Source organism: Ixodes scapularis, unplaced genomic scaffold (assembly GCF_016920785.2).
Source record: "Ixodes scapularis isolate PalLabHiFi unplaced genomic scaffold, ASM1692078v2 PGA_scaffold4__175_contigs__length_147842914, whole genome shotgun sequence".
Classification (NCBI taxonomy): Eukaryota; Metazoa; Arthropoda; class Arachnida; order Ixodida; family Ixodidae; genus Ixodes; species Ixodes scapularis.
This window is the reverse complement of record NW_024609879.1, coordinates 28273844-28298015: the sequence shown is the minus strand read 5'-3', so window position 1 is coordinate 28298015 and position 24172 is coordinate 28273844. Positions and strand designations below refer to the sequence as shown.

The 24172-nt window shown below is 46.3% G+C and overlaps 1 protein-coding gene across 1 annotated transcript in view; it reads right to left on the bottom strand.

The window, feature by feature from the left end:
• Positions 1–5013: 5013 nt before the first annotated feature.
• LOC120846209 (choline O-acetyltransferase-like) overlaps positions 5014–24172 on the bottom strand; it is a 40929-nt gene continuing 21770 nt past the window's right edge. The window contains exons 3-6 of the mRNA XM_040503672.1: positions 15149–15321; positions 11853–11953; positions 6958–7080; positions 5014–5140 (exon numbers count right to left, since the gene is read on the bottom strand). Of these exons, the coding sequence (XP_040359606.1) occupies positions 5014–5140; positions 6958–7080; positions 11853–11953; positions 15149–15321 (524 nt within the window). The remainder of the gene's footprint in view (positions 5141–6957; positions 7081–11852; positions 11954–15148; positions 15322–24172) is intronic.

Below are 24172 nucleotides of genomic sequence, written 5' to 3'. Positions count from 1 at the left end.
ACTAATTGAGGGAGCTGAGATTTGAAGAGAAACTAAACTTTCAGATCGGTACCCATACATTACTTGAGCGCAATGTAAAATTTGACTGAAAATGTTCGAAATATTAGACATTTTATATCTAGTCAGAATCGCCAGTTCTTACGCACACTGAGCGACACTGCAAGTGTAAACACAAAATTTTCGCATTTCTAAAATGTTACCGAAACTATGGTGCCTGGATCACGTCTTTGACTGGTGTGTTTACCGCGGCCAAAAAAGTGGTCCCTCGATTTCCGCTTGATGACGTCATAGAAGTGTCATGCTGTCGCCGGTCGCGACCCTGGTGGTGTTTCAACAGTTATGGTGTATGTAGCAGATGCCTGTTCTGCTGCAGGTCGCTTTCCACTGTGACAGTTCACGGAAGCTAGTGCAGCCGGTAGTTGGGACGCCTAACGGGACGCCGTGACGACAGCGACACTCGCGTTCGCTCGTGCTTTTTGCCAGCATTTCTACGGCCAACCGCCAGGATCGCGACAGGCAACAGCATGACTCTCGCGTCATTTGTTGCCACATCGGGACCACTTTTGATGTATGGGCGGGATAGGATGCTAAACACACCAGTCGAAGACGCGCTCCAGGCACCATACCGAAACTGATTACTGTTACAATTTCAGTTGATCCCCGCAGGAATACATTTTCGCCATCTCATTTGCTTTTATGGCGCCCTTCAATTTAAAGGAAAATATTGCCCTATTAAAAAAAAAGAAACAAAAGTCGATTGGGCCCGCCAGTATTTCTGGGATGTTTAAACGTACCCATAAAAAAAAAATACGGGTTTGAGATATCCGTCATTTGACTAAGGGGCCTGAAGTACCTTCGGAAAATTCCTAAAGTGTGTAAGAAACCCGTCATAATTTTTTAGAGGCTTGTGGGGACCCTTCCAATTCTTTCCGTGGAACCATCGACCCCATCAAAATCATTTTAACAAATCTGAAGGAAGGATCCCGCGACAATTCAGGATATGTGTGTCTTGGATGTCGCTTGGCCATTTTGTATTGGGCAGCCGCGATGAGTTTTCCATATTTAGGAGGCGTTCCACCATCCTTTCCCGTCGGGTCCTTATTGGCGACGCCAGCGAAATCAACACCACGTAGTGGCAACGCCGAGAAGCACAGGAGAGGAGGTCGTTTCCACTCTGTCGTCAGCTATCGTTTCGTGGTTCTCGTAGGCAGCATAGAAACGAATATTGTTTTCACTAGTTATTTTTATGCTTCCGCCGTGTCATTCCTGCGCACTGACTAGAACAAGGGTTCCACCGTCGAGAAATAGCTTTGCTTTCATATTTGACGTCAGACGTGACGTCATGTTTGATGTCATGAGGGTAAACGGTTCCCGTAAAGTAGGCGGGAATCGTTTCCGCTAAATTCAGAGGAGAGATTTTCTCGCTAAATTTAGCTTGGAATTTTTACCCTCTTCCCGTCCATTGTGACCGTTAGGTGTCACATCACTAGGGTAAAATTTACCCGCGAACTTTAACGGAGAAAATTTTCTGCTATTTTGAGCGAGGAGTTTTTACCCGCGTGATGGTCACGCATGACGCGACGTGTGACCTCGCGAGGGTAAAGTTTCCCCGCTGAATTTGGCGGGAAAGTTTTTCACTAGTGTAGCGGTAAAATTTCCCGCCAAATTTAGCCGGAAAAATTTCCCGCCAAATCCAGGGGCAAAATTATACCCTTTCTACGTCACACATGACGCCACGAGTGACGTCATCATAGGAAACGTCCCATAATGCAACGCGCGGTTACGCCGACGATGACGCCGCTCAATCCGGAAACGGGCGCCTTAGAGCTGCGCCTCTAACCGCTCATTCACACTAGAAGCGGATCCGCGTTCGAAAGCGGTTGCGAACGCGATTGTATAAAGTTCAGTACAATTGCACGGGCATTTGATGTCATCGAGTGCGCGTGCAATTGCACTGGATCTTTATACAAACGCGTTCGCAACCGCTTTGCGAACGCGAATCTTCTTCTAGTGTAAATGAGTGGGAAAACCGGGTTCCGTTTCGGTGCTCTTTTTATGCCGTTTTTTTTTTTGTTTAAAAGCAGAAGCCTCCGCTTCGGCAGGCCTTCTCGGGCTGTTCATGTCCGAATTTCCGGAAATCATAAGGTTGGGTATTTAGCCGGGTCGTCATATTCTGCTATTGAGAATGTAAGAGCGGAACGGTCGCTTTATGGGAGTAATCAAAGCTAAGCAAAGTCTCGCTAACCGGTCCTTTAACTAACATTATGAAGAACTTGACATAACATGTTTAATGAACGCCTCAAAAGGTGCAACGGTGTGAACTATCTGTCCTCTCATTTGACCGGAATTTCGCCGGAACGTAATTTGCAGACTGCGCCTCCCTCAAAAACTTAAACAAAGAGGGGAATTTTGGGTTATTATTTTAATGCAATTCAAATACAAAGGTGCAAGCGAGCTGAACGAAATAATCGAAAATTGTCTTTCCTCTCCCTTGGTCTTCTTCTCCAAAGATTTTCGTCACTCGTGACTAAGCAGTCACGGATGACGAAGACACAAGGCACTGTCAGGAAATGATATTATTTTCTGAGGGTGTCTTGGTTTCTAGCGTCGCAACGCCAGATTAGTCGCTCTGAAAACTACGGTTTCAGCTAAACCTTAAAAATATTGGCTGTGGTTGCGCGGTCGTCTGCTCCTCGCCCGGACATGCCAGAGTGGAGCCCGCGCAACCCACGCGTGAATAGGCTATACGTGCCACGCCCATCATTCGTTGAGCTTGTAAAATTCTATGCCCATGGCCGGTCTTCTTCAGCGTAAGCCCCGCGATGAAAGTTCTGCCTGACAACACTAAATATCTCGAAGAACACCAGATCCTTGAAAACAAAAAACAAAGTCCTCGACTCCCCGCCCCCATTCCCCGCGAACTCCAACAAAGTGTAATAGAAAAACTGGATGGCTTATTTGAGAACAGTTATTAAAACGTACATTGGTACACACTTTGAAACTGGAGTGCGAGCAGGATGCCCATCCGACCGCCCTCGATGTTCTCGATAAACACAAAATGGCGGATACTCAAAAAAAAAAAAAAGGCGTGGTGTTCATTACGCTAATGCTGACGCTAATTAAAGGTAGACCCTAAACCACGAAACCCTAATTATACTCCGCAAAATATGAGAAGGCGGGACTGGAGGTTGCGGCGGGTGGTTACTTTTCTTTGTTTGACCGATCAGCACTGGCAGTGATTTCCGCTCATGTAAAATTGTATGCCCGTTCTCGATACCAAGAAACTCGCCTGAACATGCTGACAAAGTTCGGGGAGCATATAATGTGTTGTGAATGAGCTAGACATATACTATGTGTGTGTGTATGACGTCACGTGGTGTGATGAGATCCCATGACTGTGACGTCACACGGTATCATGGTACCACGTGACGTCCCGATGGCATGTTATGTCACGGTTTTATTTACGTCGCGGCCTCACGTGACTTAAGGGAGTCGCGCGAAATCACGTTATTGCAAGACACCACGGTGTCATATGACCTCATTATGACACGTGATGTTACAGTCTTTTGTTGCGGATTTCATATAGAACTCGGCTGACGATGCACAATCCGTGTAAATTTTCCAATGGTTGTTGACCTGCATACAATCTGTCCACAACCATCACTTGGTTTTAACTCTAAAGGGAGCAACCCTACCCGGTGAAGTTACAGTGAAGTTAAAAAAAAATACGTTTTGCCTACTGAGCAAGGTTATACGAGCGGCGGCTGTACGCCAAAGAAAAAGTGAATACGAGAGCCGGTGGTAGAAATTTTAATTAGAAAGTCATCATATAGGTTGCATTCGGATTTGACTGAGCATACTTCGCACACACCTAAATTTCGTACCCATGTCAAGTGTCTAGTTACAGAATTGCAACAAAACACCTCATCCATACCGTACAGTCACGTGCTTTATGATGCCGTACGCCGGACTGTCGACCTCTCTGTGCTATCAGCGCCATGACGCGGCTGCCGTGGCAGCAACGTTATGGAGCTGATAGCACGGAGCGGTCGACGGTCCGGCGTTCAACTTCAGATCGCGATAAGAAAGCGAGGTGTCGCGGCAGGCGCGTCATGGCGCCGATAGCAGGAAGTGTGACGGTCCGGCGTGCACCTTTCTTTGCCGGCGGGTGTACTATCGGGGGAAAATGAAATGCGAACAGAGGAGCGCGTGGCTCGCGGTACAGGCTGCGCCGCCTGGAAGCGAACCTAGGGGCGAGGGTGCGTGGCCTACTTCGATGTGTTCACGCCCCTCGATTGGCGCTCCCCAAGCTTCAGCAGTGCGCTTCTCAATGCGCTGAAAGCTGTCAGCGCTATCTTTGCCTGCTCGGCGAGTGCGGCGAGCTTTGCACCGCACGCGCTGAGCCAGCAAAGATAGCGGTGATAGCTTTCAGCGCACTAAGAGGCGCACTGCTGAAGCTTGGGGAGCGCAGAGGGAGGGGCGTGAACACGTCGGAGTAGGCCACGCACCCTCGCTCCTAGGCTCACTTCTAGGCGGCACAGCCTGTACCGCGAGCCACGCGCTTCTCTGTTCGCAGTTCATTTTCCCCCGATAGTACATCTCATCCGTACCGTACGTGGCAAGTATTTCCAGTGGTTCGTGCTTTATGTAAATACATATACACCTCCCAAACTTACTCCCGAGACGCTTTCATTGAAATCAGGTATACCAGAAATAACCCCGAAATAAGGCTGCTTAAATTGAAACTTTTAAAGCTTCGCGGAAAAATAGGATTATCTAGAGTTGCATTTCTTGTAGACAGGGAACATAGCATCCTCTTTCTTTAACATATAATCTCCGATAAACATCTATATTTTGCACGATGCTGAGAAATGGCACAAAAAACACCGAAAATGTTAGTAAAAATAAAACCCCGAAAAAACATCCTAGAAACTTAAGTAAAAGTATCCCCCACAATGTCGAATCCTAAACGTATTTCACGAAGAACGCGTTACGTGCGCCCTCAAGGTGTTCTTACCTGAAAGCCGCCAGTTGCAGGGCCATCTGCACGTAGCCGTCCGGGCTCATGTTGCACGACTGGATGAAGTTTTTTCCATACTCAGAAAATGTATATAGAAGCCTCTGAGTGTCGTCGGAATACCTGTTGTGTTTAAGGACATCATGCTGGATCACTGCCTCCTTATGCGGTAATATTATACTTTGTTGTCTTATATTTTTTTCCTTAAAAGGAGCACTCGAAAAAGGGGCGAACTAATTTACTTGTAAACTAGTACGAGCGTGTTGACGTAGATAATAGCACACCTAAAGCTAAACAACATAAAAGGAGAAACGAGAACATATATGTACGGCCGGTACCTGTCTGTGCTCGTCCCTTGCTTTCAGTTAGCTTTTATTATACTAGTGTTTACATATATCTTTACATAACGTAAATTCGATTAACTTTCGAACTTTCAGCGTAACACCCCCCTACCTGGGAACTACCGTATGCTCGCGAAAAACTTAGGATTATAAACTAGCTTTTCTCACAGCCTTTCGGCCGGAAACTCGATCTCCCATCATATTTTATGAGATATCCTACGGAGTGGACACAGTGTAACTTACGCTCTAGAAAAAACTGCGGAGGTAGGCGCCTACCGATATAAAACTCAAACTTTCACCGATAATGTTCATTTAGGTGGTGAACTTGCCAAAATTCAAAGACGGACGTGTTTGCAGACGATCAAGTTACGATGCACGGGTGCCATACATTAATGTAACTTGTGGCGCCCTCTCACGTTAGATGTAGTTATATGACAATGAATCGGGTTGTCCACTCGCTGGGCCTATCAATAGATGGTACCACAAGTTACATTCATCAATAACTCTGCGGTCTCTGAAAACAACCATAGTTTATTTTGTCGAGCTTGCATCCTTTTGCAAAGAAAGATATATTAACCATCAAATTTTTGCACTGTAACAGCCTCCACATAAATACAGATACGGTGAATTATTCAACTTTTTGATGTGCACGAGTCGAGTTTTCAGGTTTTTATCCCTTCTTAAAACACACTATATCGGCCCTATTTTCTTTAAAAGATATTCAGAATGTGTGAGGTAACAAAGACCGTGTTAATACTCAGCTATTTCGCAGAGATATCTGATTGTAATATATAACGCTGACATCACAAGAACGCAGTTAAGATGCTCTAAAGTAAAACTACTCTGCGTCTCAAAAAAAAACAAAAAAAACATTTACGGCGTTTTTTCTACCGCAAAAATAAACTAGGCATTGCCGAACGCTCAATTTCTGCCCAAAGGCAGCGCTAGAGGTCACAACCAGATGCCAAAGTTTCAACCCGATCCGATACCTTCTTCAAAAGCTATAAGTGATTTTCTGAAAATTTCGATGGGCAAATGGAGCCCATTTTTGCCCGTTTTCGGTTTGTAGTGCCCTTAGAGCCCCATGTATTCGAAAACTCCGTCGGCCGCCATTTTCCCATTGAAACTTTCAGAAAATCACATAAGTTTTGAATAAGCTATCGGATCGGGCTGAAACTTTGGCATCGGGTTGTGACCACTAGCGCTACCTTTAGGCGGAAAATCAGTGTTAGGCGATGCTCAGTTCATTATTGCGGTAAAAAAACCAACAACAACAAAACGTGTATTTTTTTTGTGACATCCTGTACATAAACATTTATTAACATTTAGAGCGAGTGGTTTCGGTAGTCCGTAGCGGTGGGGACGTGGCGAATCTCGATGCCTCGTTCACGTCGTCTTCTTCATATCTTTTCTGTCGTTCCGGTTGATCGTTACAATCCTTAAAGGGCACATGTCTACTTTAAAATAAATGTTCATTTGTGCCTGATATTCTCAACGAGGTTTCCTGCAGGATCTCTTGCCGATTAAGAAGGGACCGTCCACAAATAACACTGTTTCAGCATTATTACTTTCTGGTGATCTAGCAGAACGTTTACTGACCTTGCTTGAAAAGATGTCGCCTTCTCTATTGCTTCTAAGGTATCGTGTGCGAGAACGAATTCCAGCTTTTGAGGAGCAGCTTCCTCGTTGCTTTCAGATGCATCGAAGCTCCCTGCCTTCTGGCTGGAGTATAAACCAAATATATTACCAGCAGCCGAAGAGCTCATGTGCCGATAGGACAGCGACATAGCAAGCACTGGTCTTCCGTCCACTGCCCCCATCGGCGACAGCGGCGGATTGAAAGCGCGTGGCGGCGCTGCGGGCAATCAGTCGGCGTGCCAGAGTTTGACAGTTACGAAACAAACAAAAATATCTGGAGAAATTACCACAAACACAAGCAAATGAGGACTTCGTAGATGAATTATTTAAACCTCCTGGCCTTCAGAAGCCTTACCCGGACTGGCCTTGCTGCCCTCTCTCTGTTCATTGCTACGGTGTAAAGGCCGGAATGGAAGAGGATGAACAACTTGAGTGTGTCTGTTATCGGCACTACATGCCCCGTACAACCTAAGAAAGGTAAATGTGTCCTTGCTAAGAAGGCAGGGAGGTCCACAATGATTTTATCATGTTGTGAATGAGAAAGCTTATTGATAGCGATTTAGGACGTGAATGGAAAAGATAGCAGCTACAACATGACACCGATTGCGGGCAGCGCGCCTTGCAATTTCATCCACGGCGCCGTCGTCTCGCTGCGCGGGGAGGGGCATTCGAACGGGAGATTATTGAGTCTTCTAAGGGACTATCGCACTGCGTCGACCGTGCCCGCATCTCCATGTAATATGTTTTAGAAAAAAAAATTATGTTAAAGAAACAATATCTAAGTGCCTAACTTATTCAAGTTTCTCCGGGTCGTAAATACTGGATTTGCTAGATGCATTATATTCTCTAATAACTTTACCGAATTCTGGCGAGTCATCAGTTTTTGCAGTCGTAAAAATTTAGTATGTAAAGAGAAAGAAAAATAACATTTAACATCTCGAATTAATTCTGGTAAGTTCATTTTTTGCCGACCTAAAACGAGAACAAAAGTATAAAAGCTGCGAGTACCAATCACCATGACCTCCCACTCCTGCCGTTGGACTGTTTAAAAAAAAAAAAAACGCCAATCTCTTTATGACTTTTGGTAGTTTTGACAAAAAATGTCGCCCAAACTGCAAGGTTGGACAGAATCGAGATACAAATGTATAGCGATAGTATTTCAAAAAAATACTTTATGTGTTTATATTTTTGTAAAGCGATACAATTTTTCAAATGTATTTTTTTGTATTTCATTATCAAATTACATTTTCAGGTGTATTATTTGTTTCGTGATACAATTAGGACCGATGTATTTTGCTCGGGGTGTCGAACCGTAACGAGAACTGAAATGCTCACTTCACCCGAACCGAAATGTTCGCGACACTTTGCAGCTGAACCTGAGCCAGAGCAAAACAAAAAAAAAAAAAAAAAAAAAAACGTTTTGAACCGGTTCGCCAAATGGTTCGGGCGAAAATTGAAGGTACTATTTTGTGAGCTGTGCGCTGGAAATTTTGAGAGGCTTAGTTAGCGCTGCGGAGCAAAGTGTTTCCCCTTACGGAAATACTTTTGTAAGAATACTTTACAAAGAAGGAGGTCAATGACTGCTGTTACTAAGTGTCAGAAAATCCGCCTGAGCCGCTCAAAGGCATCGCGCTTACGCGCCTGATAAAATACCGTCAGAACGTGACGACGGTATGACAGATCGAGCAGCTGCGGAATAACAACGCAGCATAAAATTCGGGTTTACTACGGTTTGTCGAACGCCATTTCATCCAAAAACGTTTTAGAGATCGGGCTCGTATTCTTAAAGCTCGGTTTAGGGGAAAACCCTCGAGCCTTCAACGAAAATTCGCGAGCCTTACGCGTGATCCTTATTCACTTTAGCGAAAATAAAACCAGTGCCAAGGAAACGCTTTGCCGGTGTCCGGCAGAAAGTGTCAGGAGAGGCAGAAATAGTAAGAATATGGGAGACTCTGAGTCTCATAGGGAACAGTTTTTGTCACTGAAAGTTGACCGCGCCACGTGTCTCAAATACGCAGTTCTTGGCTTGAACGTTCAATACGTCAAAAATGGGAATTCCACCCGCAAACGTTGCATATAATAATTGACAATGACGTGCAGTTGGAAAGTGTATTATTTGATTTCTATACGGAGACGTGCCAGTACTCTTTTGTGGTGATCGCTTCAAGTGTTCTTGTTTACCAGAAATTGTACTCAAATGGTTGTATTTTGGTGATCGTTCTTGATGTTCGCTTCTTTAATTTTGTTTGCCTTTTTTGCTGTTCACTCCTGAGACAGTACAAGATGGCTTTCAATATTGTAAATAAATAAATAAATAAATATATAAATAACACACAACTGACAACGAAGTTAAATTGCTGAAAACCGTTGTTTTTTCAACAGAAGAATATGTGGGCCCGGTCGCGGCAAGATCCGACCAGTCCGAGTCGGAAGAGGAAGATGTGCACGCTTACAGCATCGCCTCAGATGGCATTTCCTTCTAATTCTTTGAGGTATACCTCGAAGAATTGGAAGAGGGTTTTCTTTTTCAGACGAAAAACCTCTTCTTCAAGGAATGCGGTGTGCTGAGCGCACGCTGCAGCTCGCTCTATATGGCGATCTCAAGTCTACAGCTGATGGCGAGATCGTACAAAGCGTCCGAAAAGTTGTGAAAGAAATGAGGTCGCAAACCGTGCTGTCCCTACTTTGGAAAGTTAATCTGACGAAGCCCATCCTGGATTAAGTTGAGAGGTGGATGTCGACAGGGGCCATGTTGCGACAATCGCTGGACTCATAAAAATAGACACATAAGAAACGTTGATTGGCAAATTGCTTTGTAGGCAACACTAAATTGCGTCTGTTTTTCTTGTTTTGTGTGCTCACCAGAGTGGTCCCAATACATTAAAAGAAAATACAACAGTCAAGCATACGCCAACCGTTTCATCAAACTTTATTTCTTTAATAAAAAAAATTATTAAAACGACCTGGGTACATAGAAGCGTAGGTAATTTATTTCGTTATGGAGGTAATTTTATTGATTTTTTATTTGTTCACCAGGATCAACCACGCATTAATTGGCACGTCCACGAACACAAAGATTTTGGGGATTTTGTTAAAGCGGGGGGGGGGGGGGGGAAACAAGGTAATGGAAATGTCTCTTCAAAGTTTAAGTGCATCAAGTTAAATATGGGAAAGTCGGACACACAGGTGAACGGAACATTTCAAGGATGCGCTTATGTATGGAGGCCCGGTCTAGAGACTCAACGAGAGCCTCGGCTACACAAATAGGCCGGCAGTATGGCATCTGGAATCAATTAACTTTATGCGGCTCTTTCACGCCAATTACCCACAGGTCCCGATGCGATTAGTAGGACTGAAAAGTGCTTGCCGAAGAGCGGCGAGCGAATGCACGAGGCGGACGGCCCCGTCCAACAACCGCAGCCGCCTTGGCAGCAGCAACAGGAGCGCAGAACATCTTGACGCCCAGTCAGAGGGAGTGCCATTACCGCACGCGTTTCTTACTCCGCGGTCCGACTGCAGCCAACGGTCTGATAGAGGCAGTCGAGGTGCGCTAAAAGGGTATCGTCATAGCTCTCGTCATATTTTTGCGTTTTCCGTCACAGTCTAAGCCATTCACGCACAGCGACGTCCACAGGGGACTTTTTGTTTTCACGCAATTCGACCACGTCAGCGTAAAGGCGTGCCGCTAGGGACCACCCGCAATGCGAATCGAGGGCCCAACGCGAGACCTCTCAGGGACGCTTATTGGGACTTCTTCACAGAGTTTAAACCACGGTGCAAATCTGGAGTTCTGCTTGGCAGATTTGGGCGTCCCGGTCTTTATGTATCAGGACACGACCGTGACATTTCGCGCCCGTTATTTGACATGAGACGGCTCGGTCGAGTAGAGAAGCTAACTCTGCATCTTGAGGAGTTTGTAAAATGGGCCAATTTGGCGCTCATGAGACCTGCCATGACGACCGCCGAGAGTGGTGGCGGTGCAATGACTGGCGAAATCGGCAGTGAATAACTTTCTTTTAGCAAAACCAGCAACGCGTTAGCGCTAAAAGCGTCGAGCCACGACAATCGCAAGTTGAAGCATTTCCGTGGTGGCAAACGTGTAAGCCTGTAACACTGGCGGTTCCTTACCCTAAACCCCCCTCCCCTCTCTTCCCCTTTCAACATCGTAAACCACTGGCACCTGTAGAACTTGAAAAAAGGCCACCGCCGCGTTTGTTGAGTCGCCGAAATGGCGCGCGTTTATTAACGTGCTTAAAGAAAGGCCGATCAGGTACCGCCAAAAGACCGACATAACCAGCCTGTTTTGCTACGCCGCTGCGCCTTAGAGCACGAGACGGCACAATCCCTTACATGCACGGCCGTCTGACTCCTTGAACTAAAGTTATGGCGGTGTCACGCACGCACCGAACATTTAGTGAGATCGGTTTATGATCTCATTGGTTTTGCTCTGTGAGTAAATTCCAATGCGACTTGGGCGAAGTACGTGAAAAGCCTCCCTTGTGGTCGGGCCTTAATCCTGCGGTTTGTTCTGTGGGGCACTGGTTTAGCCGGAAAGAGCGAACAGAGTAAAACGACGAATTGTGTGACTATATGCATTATTGAGTGCTAATTGAATAGCTCCATCTAATCGGAGTGTTGTCTGTGGTCGCAAGTATGAAACGGGATATAGAAACTTCTGTTTCCAGTTATGCGGACACACTTAGGGAGATTGCGTAAGACTCCTGCGGATGGAACTCTCAAATTAATCATCTCTAATATTTCTAAATAGACGCTTCCGCTTGGGTGCCATAGACCATGGTCAAAAAGTGCACCCGATAGTTAAAGCAGCAATCGATTTCCGGTGAATTCAAACTCACACATAATCGTAGCAGTGATTCGTGAGTCCAGCCATCACGGTACCGTCGACGACTGTGTGATCACACAGAAACGCAGACCCTCCGTCTTCGCCCGCAATCACCTAGATCGAGCAATGAAAAAAGAAAAATATCCGGTGTTCATCTCACAGGACTTTGTGTTGCAATCTGACAAGAGTAGCATTTACACTTAATAATATGACTATAAAACCAGAGGTAATAAAAAAGGTAATTTCCTGCGTTCAAGACGAGTTTAAAATCTAAGCAGTAGAGTAGAGAAGAGTTGTGGCATATGCACGTGGAGATTGCCTTTTTTCACTGCGAAGCTGTTTATGGCTAGCGTTCAGTAAAATTTTGTGTCTGTCAACAGGAACTGATGTCTGAAATTTCACGCAAAATCGCTTCATTCCGTGCAACAGCTTATATACCTCATCACTTGGATATGCATTTTCACTAGATTATTTATCAATAGGCAACATTTTCAAGATCAGTACACTCTCAGGTGGGTAATAAAAGTCGCCCAAAGATTTGCCGCAGTTAGATCCGCGTCGGCCATGTCTACGATCGCACCGCCCTCTCATTGTCGTCGTTTCAAGCGCTCGCTTCCCTAGTTTCCTTTCCTTCCGCTTCCCTGAGGTGGCGGTCCCATCGCGCGTCATGAGTTTCCTCCGGCTCCTCGGGGCGGGTCTGCGTCATGTGCTAAACAACTTCGCAGGTCATCCACCTCCACAGAGTGGAATGACTCATGATTTTTTTTTTAAATATACTTGGTAAAATGGTCACTGACAAAGTGGCAAAGGCAGGGAGTGCCTATGGAACCCCCGTCCTCCGGCCAGCGCTTTATGCCTTCCACCCTGCTCTGGCTGCGCGCGCACTCTTGAGGTGCTCGTGATGTCAAAGCGTTGTCCAACATAGAAAGCTCGTGCTGGATTCGCGACAACTGAAGCTCCTCTCGGGCGAGGTCACCTTGTAAGTGACTATAGTATCTGCTTAGTTGTCGTAGCTCATATGTATTTGAATTTCCGAAAGTTTTGAAACACCGCACCCGGAAAAGGTTATCAAATGCCTAAGCATTTATTGCCCTGGTGAATGCAGCAGTCTCGGGTTCGGATGGACTGGTTTGTGGAGGCCACGGCGCAGTTTTTATCGTGCTCCATTACTCCGATCGTTCATTCGTGACGTTCATTTTCCCTTTTACGTGATAGTGAAGCAGCGTTCTCGCAGGCTTCTAATGAGGCGCCGCTGTTCGTGCGCACTCTTATTACGAGGGCAACACAGCTTGAGGGTTTCGAGATTTCCTCAGTATGCACAGCGAAAGCGACAACGTACAACCGAGGCATAGCGACGACGCCGTTTGCGAGAAACCGCCCACTCCCAGGAAAAAAGATCGGCTTTTCGAAGCCAAGAGTATGCGGACCGTAGGCGGAGTTCGCGAGAAGCTGTGGTGTCTGAATCCGAAACCTACGTCACCCGGAAGAACAGATTGGCTATCCGTAGAAAACCAACTCCCGCTCTAAATGATAGTGCACAGCGTTAAGAAACGGTTTAGCAAAAGCGTCAATTTCACCCTAAGAGTCTTTTAAGATGAAGCGAAATATTTATGGTTGTTGTCATTCCACTCACGCACGATTTTAGTACAAATGTTGACGTTAAAACAAAATTTCTTGAGCATTCTTGATATAAAAAAAACGTCAATCTTGGCAATTTTTTTTTTTTAAGTTTTTGATAATTGAAGTGGCTGATGCGAAAATGAGGTTTCACCCATAAGTTCGGAACCGCATGTTTGAACGCTCGCTGTTTGCTCACTTCTCAAAATAAAGCGATAGGACTCTTTTCTAGGCTTAAGGAGTGGAACAAAAAATTATATTTTATATATATAAACAAAATATGTAACTGTGTTTCATCGATGATTTGCTGCAAATTTTGGCACGTTCATATGATACCTATATGACAGTTTAATGACTCTGACATCATCATAAAGTCCAAATTTATTTTGTTAGGAATACAAGTTTGCCATTATAAGTTCAATGTCAAATTTGTGACATACATTTGAACCACCGAATGTTCAAAATTTTGGAGATTCGGTTTTATATTTTTTTTTTAAATCACATTTTTTATTTGTTTTTTTTTTTGTGTTAAAGCTAGTTATATTAGTGGTTTATTGAACAATACAGTTATAATATAAAAACACTGTTTATATGCAGCAAATAAAAGTTAGACGTTATGAAATTTGCATTTTAAACCAGAAAGCTTTGTTGCGCAGTAAAATACATTTGACTCAGCATTACGCAAAGTTTACTCAAGCTTTAAGCTTACATGGCAAATAAACTATTAGTATTAACCAATAAACCACACTACGCAACAATGCACGCCAGAATAGCACATGCGCGAGGAGGCAGGCACAACAAACAACTGAGCAATTTACGTTTTAATTGCGGTTACACAACCAAATATTTAATTTCGGTTTTTATTTGCGGAGAAACATAATTTTTTCTCACTACCAACAAAACACGAAAGAAAAAATATATTTTTTTTTATAAAGAAAATAGGTCCTAAATTTTCAGACATGTTTAGTCATTACTTCGTTCGACTGTGCATATAACAAACTATAATTCGAACATAAAATATTAAATTTGAAATCATTACAAAGGTAAGCTCGACCTTTCCTTTGAAATCAAGGTAATTACTGTGCCTTCTTTAGGTCATACTTAAAAACGTGCAAACCTTTTTCAGATTTCTTCAGGTGAGGAGCAGAGTTCGACGTTTTCCTAAATGTTACTTAAAGAAACATGTTCGCTCAATTAATTATGTTGAATAAAACTATTATGATGTTGCTGCTCAAGAGTCCTAGTGCAATATTCTGTGAAGTACTAAAACGGTGAGTAGTAAACATGCAATTCCCGACAGATGGTAGAAATCTAGATGTGTCAGATGAACAATTTTTGTAAATGTTTCGCAAGTTTTTAAGTTCCTGATTTTCTTCCTTCATTTACCTGGCGATCTTTTAAATTCACTCATAATATCCCATACGCTCCTATCCAATACGGTGTGTGAAAGTGCTCTTTCCTTTTATTAACACGTTCATATACATCTACATGAGCTGCTAGTTGTGTTGCCGGGATAATGAACAGTAAAATAACCATCGAATGAACGAACCACCAAGGAGTGAGATTAAATATAAACATTTTGGTTGGGCGACATTGTCAGACAATGAATATTGAGTTGATGTCTATTCACAAGCAATCATGAAAAAGTTGCGGCATCCCCTTAGGGTCTGTGTCCATATATGTGGTGCTTACCTGAACTGGCTTGTCCCACCACCGATTGGCTGCATATTCGGCGTTCGGGCCGCCCCTGTATACCTGCCGGGGCCAAGCCACATCGTAGGGCTCCGCATCTGCCAACCCGCCGTCTAAGCACACCACGAGGGCAGCCCGCTTGATCGCTTCCAGAGACTTCGCATTCTGAGCATCTGCGTCCACATGATCAGAAATACGAATGTGCAATGTTTCGTGTTAGAGAGAATTACATAATTGACGAGGACAAGACAACACATATGTCTAACTGGCAGACTTCATTTATTGTCACATTCGTCAACATCTGCGACTGCTGTCACGCTGAGCTGAAGGATTGAGGAGGAAAGGAAGGAAGGGTAGAAGTGGGGAGAGAAAACCATGTTGTCGAGACTGCGCTAGGCGCAGAATTTGCGGCGGCGGTAAGAGCAAGGCAGGTTTGGTAAAAAAAGGGGGAGCGTAATAAGGGAAGTGACATTGAGGAAGAATGAAAGGCCCCCCAAGTTTGTTGTAGTTGTGAACACGCAAAAGCCACGTCCGCGTTGGAGAAACATAGCGATGAAGGCATAATGTTTTACGGAGAATGGTGCATGGCAAAAGCTTGGATTATCTCGCGGCCGTATATCGACCTGTAGCTTCAAACTGTGGGGGTGGCGGAAAACTCTGTTTCGGAGGACTCCATTTGCTGGAGTGCAATCTATCTTTAAGGTGATAGTTTTTTTCCTTCTCTACTTGTTTTCCCGCGCTCTTGTCTGCGAGTGATTGGTTCAGCGAGTAAAATTAACAACCCAAGTAGCTGAATTATATGTGTGAGTTGATTTGGTTGATACATGTTCAGAGAATGTGAAAAAACAGATTGAACGAAAACCCACTGACACAGAAACATGGCAAACCCATTTCATGTCGCACAATAGGTGGGGACCATGGAGGCCCACGTGGACATTGTGGGCTTAGGCAGCGCCTGCGAAACTCACGTTTTTCTCACGTGGGCAGGCCGATTTATGAGCTGCCCACGCAGTTGCGCGTTAGGTGAAACCTCCCATATGCTGTGCAAAATTTGGCACATCGTGTGCATACCCATCATGGGCTGCACATGCAATTCCTTTGTGGGTTCCGCCTCCGCTACGCTAGGGCACGCCTAATTTGATCCTCCCCTACGATATCGTTGTTTCTTGCACTTCGACTCTGCGAGGGCAGAATTGGAGCGGATGTAGGCTTCAGGGCGGCAAATAATGTTCCCCTTCAACTTAGGCTGCCCATGCAATTTCTCAGTGGCTATTACCTCGGAAATGGGGGAGGGCAAGGGGGGGGGGGGTGCTAGTTAGCATATCTGAATGCAACGCGTGGGACCTCTAGAGTTGGTCTACCCATGTAAAACACAGGTCGGCCCCTGTATGGTTCTTGTACGGCCAAGGTCCCACGTCTGCCGTACAGGGGCAAATTTGCGATAATGCGGGCTGCACGGCGGCGAAGCTTGGGCGTGCCCGAATCGAGCTGCCCACAAAACCTTCGTGGAACCCACCTTGGTTTACGGGGGCCAAGTTGCGATAAAGTGGGCTCAACGGCGGTGATGCCTCGGCACGCCCGACTCGGACAGCTCATACAAAAACACCATGGGAGCCACCTGGACTCTATGGTGGCCAAATGCGAAATCGGGGCACCACGATGGTGAAAGGTAGGCGTGCTCGATTTGGGCTACCCATGAATAACCCTCGCGGGTCCAACCTCGGCTCTGCAGGGAGCCAAATTACGAAGATGAATGCTCCACCAAGGCAAAGCATGGGTATACCCGAATTGGGCTGCCCATGTAAAACCCCCTGGGACTCACCTCGGCTCTCCAGGGGAAAAGTTGCAATAATGTTTGCCTACACGGTGGGAAAGCGTGGGCGTTCCCGGGTGGAGTGGCTCATACGAAATGTCAGTGGGTCCCACCTCCACTTTGGAGGGGGGAAGTTGGGATGAAATGTGCTGCACGGTGGCAAAGTATGGGCTACTTGTAATGAATCCCCTAGGACCCACCTCGTGTCTACGGGGCCCAAATGCAAGGATGTGGGCTCTACGGAGTCTAAACTCTGGCGTGCTCGAGATGGTCTGCACCTCGGCTCTGAGGGGGAGGGAGGGCGGAAAGTTTACGAAGCATGGTGGCAGAGCGGGAGCATGAACAACTTTGGCCACTCAGTTAAAACACCGTGGTTCACCTCGACTGTGCGGGGCACAATTATACTAATACTGGTGCTTTATGGCGGAAAAGTGTGAGCATGAACAACTTAGGCTTTCCTTGTAAAAGCCCAATGGGCCCTACTTCGGCTCTGCGGGGGACAAGTTAGCAACTGCGTAGGCCACATGTTGGCAAAGCGTGGGCATACCCGACTTGGGCTGCCCATGCAAAACACTCGCGGAACCCAAATAGGCTTTGCGTGCGCCATGTTAGCAGTGGTGCGGGCTCCACGATGACTATGCGTTGAGGTGTCGAAGTTTCCGTCCTAAGTGAAACCCCCGTGGGTTCCAGCCTCGGCTGTGCAGGGGGCAAGTTATCGATGTTGTGGGCTCCTCGGCGACAAAGCGGGGAATGCCCGACTTAAAATGCCAAACTAAAATCCCGTTAGTCCCAACTTGGCTGTGCGTTCCTCATGTTAGCAACGGTGCGGACTTCACAATCGCAAAGCATACACATGCTCTACTTGGTCTGCCCATGTAACACCTTCGTGGTTCCGCCTCTACTCCGCGGGGGACAAGTTAGCAGCGGTGTGGGCCTTACGGTGGCAAAGCGTGGACAAACCCAACTTGGGCTGCCCATGAAACGCCCCCCTGTGTCCCACTTCGGCTATACGCGACCCTTATAGGGGCATGCCCAATTTCAGGTGCCCTTGTAATCCCTCCGTCGTTTCCACCTCGGCAACACGAGAGAACGTGTTATCTGAAAGGTAGGCTCTACAGGGACACCACATGGGCATGCCTAACATGGGCCGCCCATGCATTCCCCTGGGACCTACCCGCTTATACGGCGAGGAAGGCAGCATAGATTTTGGCTCCAAGGTGGCAAATCATGTGCATGCCCAGCTTGTACTACCTGTGCATCTCTAAAAACGGAACTTTCCGCTAATATTGGAAATACTTCACGTTGTAGAAATTCAACATAAGCCATTTGCTTAATTTGATACCAAACATGAGTGAGGATTTTCAGGGTTGCTAAACATTATTATTCACTTATTACTGAATGTGCGTATTGGGAAAGTCATTTTACATGAGGTGGAAATTTTTACGTAGTACATTAAATTTGAGGGTGACTTGGAAACGCGCTGGTCTGAATGCCGTTTCTGGTCTACAATTTGGTGTTTGTCGACGGCTCAAGTTGATTATGTATCCCGACAACTGACCAACAAGACTTTTATAGATATATGCGCAGTTTTTATGTTACATTTCGTACAAATTTGAAATATCCAATTTTTATGGGCTTGCTCAAGTCGTTCCTTTGATCTATCAAGATGGTTACATTTTCAGCAGGCACTTGGAAAAGTGAAGAATGCTCAGTTTGGTATACACTGCAATATCCCACACCGTAAGAAAAATATAAAATGACCTTGAACGAAATAAGGTGCCCAAGACGACTTTATGTGGATTGCCCATATAGGGTCCTGTTGGCCCCGCATGGGGCCCATATGGGCTGCCCACCTACACCCCCATGGGACCTCGCAAGGAGGGCCCTTTTGGGCTACTTAAGTAGACCTCCTGTGGGTCGCACGAGGGGAGCCCATATGCGGTCCCCAAAGAGGTCCCCTGTGGGTACCCTAGGAAGCCCAGGTGTACTTTCCAAGCAGGCGCTACTTGGGCCTTACTTGCAAACCCTGTCGTGGGACCCGGTTGGCTGCCCAAGTGGGACTCAGGTCGGCTCCCTTTTCAGATCCCACTTTTTGCTAGAGGTCCCTCAAGCGAAACCGAGATGGGCTGCCGAAGTAGGCCCCCATGGGTGCCGTGAGGGAAACCCACGTGGGCTGCTCAATAAGGCCACCTAAAGCTCTCACGAAGAAAGCCATGGCTGGCTGCCCAAGTTGGCCAGCTGTGGGACTTACCAGATCAAAGCGTTTGCCAGCCCTAGTCGGGCCGACTTGGCCCTGAGTCGCAAAACTGATGTGGGACCCTGTGGGCCCCATAGCAGGCCTACTTGGTTCTCCGACGTAGGCTTCTAGCATGGGACCTACAGCAGCTTACTTTGACAGCCCACACGGGTTCCCCTAGCGGTATCCACAGGAGGCCTGCTTCGGCAGTGCACATGGGCAACCTTATCTGGACTACCCACGTAAGACATGCAGGGGGCCTACTTGGGTAGCCTACCTAGGCTTCTGCCGAGGGACATCTAGCACGAAGTGGGCTCTGAAAGACGGGACATCGTGGGTTCCACTTGGGAAGCCCACGTGTGTCCCACGTCGGTTTTGCAAGTTGGGCCATTGTGGGGCCCGTCTTGTCAAGCCCACCTGGGCCACTCACGGGGGACTCACAAGGGGCCTACTTGGGCACCCAACATGAGCTCTCTCCGTGGGACCCAGAGTAGGCCTACTTGGGTAGCACACGACGCCACTTCTTGTTGGGCTCACAAGATTCCGAAGTGGGCAGGAAACATGGGCCCCCCTCGTGAGGCACACAGTAGGCATATGTGAGCAGCCCACATTTGGTTCCCCAGAGTACCTCATTTTGCTCATGGTCATGTTATAATCGCCTTACGGTGTGCGGTACTGAAGTACATGCCGAATCGATCACGCCTTGCTTTCCCCGTTATCCTACTCAAAATATTACCATTTTGATATATTAACGCAACGTCTTGAGCAAGCCATTCAAATTGGGGATTTTAAGTGTACGTAAGGAAGACGTTGTCTATTCCTTTTTCATCTTACTTCACGAGTTTCCGTTTATCAAACCAGAGTCTCAGGCTTTCAAGTCATCATGTATAACTTACACCTGCTCGCCTGCACTTTAATCGTTTTTCATTGAATGTACACGTTTCTATATAAAATTGTATTGGACACCTAATCGGGATACATAACCAGCTTGAGCCGTTTGTAGGTACCGAATTTTAGAACAGATACGACATTTTGACGATACTGTTTCGAAATCACTCGCAAATTCTATACTCTGCGTAAAAGATTAAATCAAACTGAGCTTCTTTGTTGAACTTTCAGAACCTGCAGTAAATATTCTCATAATTGGCAAAAAGGGCCAGTTTGGGAGTTGCACAGTTAGTCCAAGTTGGGCATGCCCACGCTTTGACCCCATGGAGCGCAGATGTATGCTAACCTGCCCCGTATGGCAGAGGTGGGACGCAGGGAGCATGCATGGGCAGCCCAAGTTAGGCATGCCCACGCGTTGCCTTGTGTAGCCTACATTTGTGGTAGCTCTTTCCCCGTAAAGCCGAGGTGAAACACACGGGGGCATCATTGCATGGGCACCCCAATTTAGGTAGGCCCCCGTATAGCCCGGCTTTCTGATATATCTCCTCCCCGTATAGCCGAAGTGGGACCCTCCGGGACCTTGCACGAGCAGCCTGATTTCGGCATTGCCATGCGGTGCCCCCTTGGAGCTTGTCGCTTCCCTAAGTCTGCACCTGTATTGCCGAAGTGGGACGAACGGGGGGCATTGCATGACCAGCCAAAGTTGGGTATGCTCACACTGCGCCCTTGTGAAGCTAACGTCTTGACTAATTCTGTCCTCGCATAACCAAGGTTTACCAATGGGGGCATTGTAGGGGCGGCCCAAGTTGTGTATGTCCACTTTTCCTTACCATGGGGCCGGCATCAATGCCATTTTGGCCCTTGAGCAAATGAGGTGGGAACCACGGGGCTTTTCTCAGGCAGCCCAAGTTCGGAAGACTCACGTTTTGCCACCATGGAGCCCGCACCATTGCTAACGTGTTGCGCACAACCTAAGTGGGATCCCCATGGGATTTACATGGACAGCCGGAGTCGGGCACAACCACGCGTTTCCACTGTGGAGCCCACACCATTGCTAACTTGGCTCCTGCACAGCCGAGGTGGTTTGACCCACGGGGCCTTACTTAGACAGTCCAACTTAGGCACACCCACGTTTTTCCACCATGAAACCTGCACCATTGCTAACGTGGCTATCACAGTTATTTTGTTCAATTTATATATTAATGAGATCGTGATCCTAGATAAAAATACAAAATATATCATCTGACGATATCAGTTTGTTTCTCACAGGTGTTTGCTGTGACGACTTACCACATACTGCGATTTAATCTCTGCAGAAGTTTGGTAGTTGGAGCAATGCTAAAGCTTTAAAAATCAACGTTAACAAGACTAAGGCTATTTTGTTTAAACCGAAGAATAAAAATGCAGTTAGTACAAGATATATCGTTTTGAATTCGAGAAAACCAGAAGTTTCGTTAAGTTTTAATCTCTTGGAGTTGTTTTCACGCAACATATGACTTGGGGTGTACATGTAACCCTGTCTTGATAAAGCTGTCACGTGTGCCTGGCATAATGTCCGTCACCGCTCTATATGCCGAACAATTCTAAATTGTTAATTTATAACTCGTTATTTATTTCACATATACATTACTGTTACCTCGTCTGGGGAAATACTACAATGAAAAATTTGAACAAGATACTTATGCTATTAAAAATCTCTGCGAATAATATGTAAAGTTTTATAGGATTACCCTTGTAAACCTTTCTTCACTAAATTTAAGTTATTGCATATTTACAATAGCTATAAATATCGGTTAAGTCTAAGTTATTGGTCTAAAATAAAAAATAATGTAGTCAATCTTAGTGAACTAGCATCTTTATCACTTAAATTGGCAACATATCACACTCTTAGCCTAGACAACTGGAAAGTCCCCAGTTGTAGAACAACATATGGTGAGCAAATGCTAGGTAACGTGCTTCCGACCCTACTTCATTACCTTAACACTCATGATATTCATCCTTTAACATCAGCAGTAAAATATATCAGATAATTTTTTTTGCTTGTAGAGTAAATTGCATTCAAATGATTAAGTAAATATTTCACTCAATGTCCTCATTTATAAGTTACAGTTATACTCGTTGAGAATGAATTTCGTGAATGAATATAGTATTACACAGTCGTGCTATATATCTTGAATCTTGAACCCTTGAATGTTTTGAATATCTTGAACCATTGAATGTGCACTTATTTGTTTAGTAAACCGTCTGTTTAGCAGAGCTAATTTATCTGCTACATAGAATGCTCTAGATAAATTACTGACCTGCGAATTTTTTTACTATTTTTTTTCCTTTGTTTCTTTACAAAGTGATACATTTCTTTTGTGACCTGCCGCTGTTGCCAATCGGGGGGGGGGGGGGGGGGGGGAGGGGGGGGGGGGAGGGACTTGTCAAGGTGCACAAATGCAACTTTTTTCCTCAGTCCCCTTCCATCATGTACATGATTATTATAAGGTGGCACCGACAGAGTGCCGCCTTATATGGGCAGTCCGAGTTTGTCATGTTTCGTAAGCTTGGTACCCGGAAACTCATGTTGGAACACACCGGAGTTTCACATGGACTGCCCTGCTTGGGCACGCCCCCAATTTAGCCGCCGTGAAGCCCACATCATTGCATCTGGCACCAGTAGAGCCGAGGCGGGACCCACTAATGTTTTACATGGGCAGCCCAACTCGGGAACACTCACACCTCACCGACGTTGAGCCCACACCATCGCAACTCGGACCCCTCACGGCCGAGGTGGAACCATCATGGGGAGTCTAACTCGGGCGTGTCCAAGCTTTGCCCCTAATTCCGCTGACTCTGCCCCGCATTGCCGAGGTGGAACCTACGAATGTATTGCACGGACAGCTCAAGTTGGGCATGCCTATACTTTACCCCCCTGAAGCCCGCATCTGCGCTAACACTGGCGCCACAGAGCCAAAGTGAAACCCGCGGCGTTATCCCACGGACAGCCCAAACTAGGGATGCCCTCGCGTAGCCAAGGTGAGGCGGACGATTGCATTTCATCAGCAGCCCAGGTTGGGCTTGCGCACGCTGTGCCCAACGTTGTCCTTTCACATCCGAGATGGGACCAACGGCGCCGCTGCGTTGGCAGCCCAGGTTGCGCATGCCAATGTAGCGCCCACGTGCGACCAACGTAGATTTCGCAGGAGCTACCCGAGCCCCCGTTGCTCACGAGGGTCCCACATGAGCCCCACCTCTCGTGGGACTTGGGAAAGAGGACGAGAGCCGTGACACTTGTGACGCAGCTTGGTCACAGCTTTCCGCCATGGACCGCAGCGGAGAGCTGCGGTCCATGGCCGACACGAGTTCCGTACTTTATTATATTCTTTGAAACCCGATAACACGAGAAGGAAATATTCAAGTCAAAGACCGGGCAGAACGTCTGTAGTTTTACGCGAAGCTTTACACGGGTCTTACATAAGGGTCTTCTTGGCGTGCATCAAACGGACCTTCCGCACTGGAATGCACCCGAAAATTCGGTAAGTGCACATATAAAATACAAAATTTCACCGCAATGCGCAGTGCGCAGGTCAGTCTTAAGAGCGAAATTTTAAAGAGCAAATTATTTTCCGTGAGAAACGTAAGCTGCAAATTCGCTATAGTCTACGTTAGGCAGACGATTTAGTTAGCGAGGTTATGCGCCGACAAATTCACGAAGAGGAGGAGACGAGAGGGGACGTCAGAACGAAGAGTTCTGTTTGGAATTATTAGTGAGTACACCTAAAACTAGCTGCCGGTGTCACCACTGCGCTCGTGGAACGCGTTAAAACGGGGAGTGACCGCGTCCGGCGTTTTACTTTGGTAATATAAAGTATTCGCGAAGCGCAGTGGAGAGAAAAGCAGCTTTTGGCTTCACAACACTCGCCGAGCGCTTTAGAACGCGGAACGCCGGCGTCCGGCGTTTACCTCTCGCATTTTAACGCGTTCGACAAGTGCAATAGAGACAAGTGCAGCTAGCTTTGTGTCTACCCACTAAACATTTCAATTAGAGTTCGGCGTTCTGACGTCTTCGCACACTCTCGTTTCCTCCTCTCTCTGAGTTCTT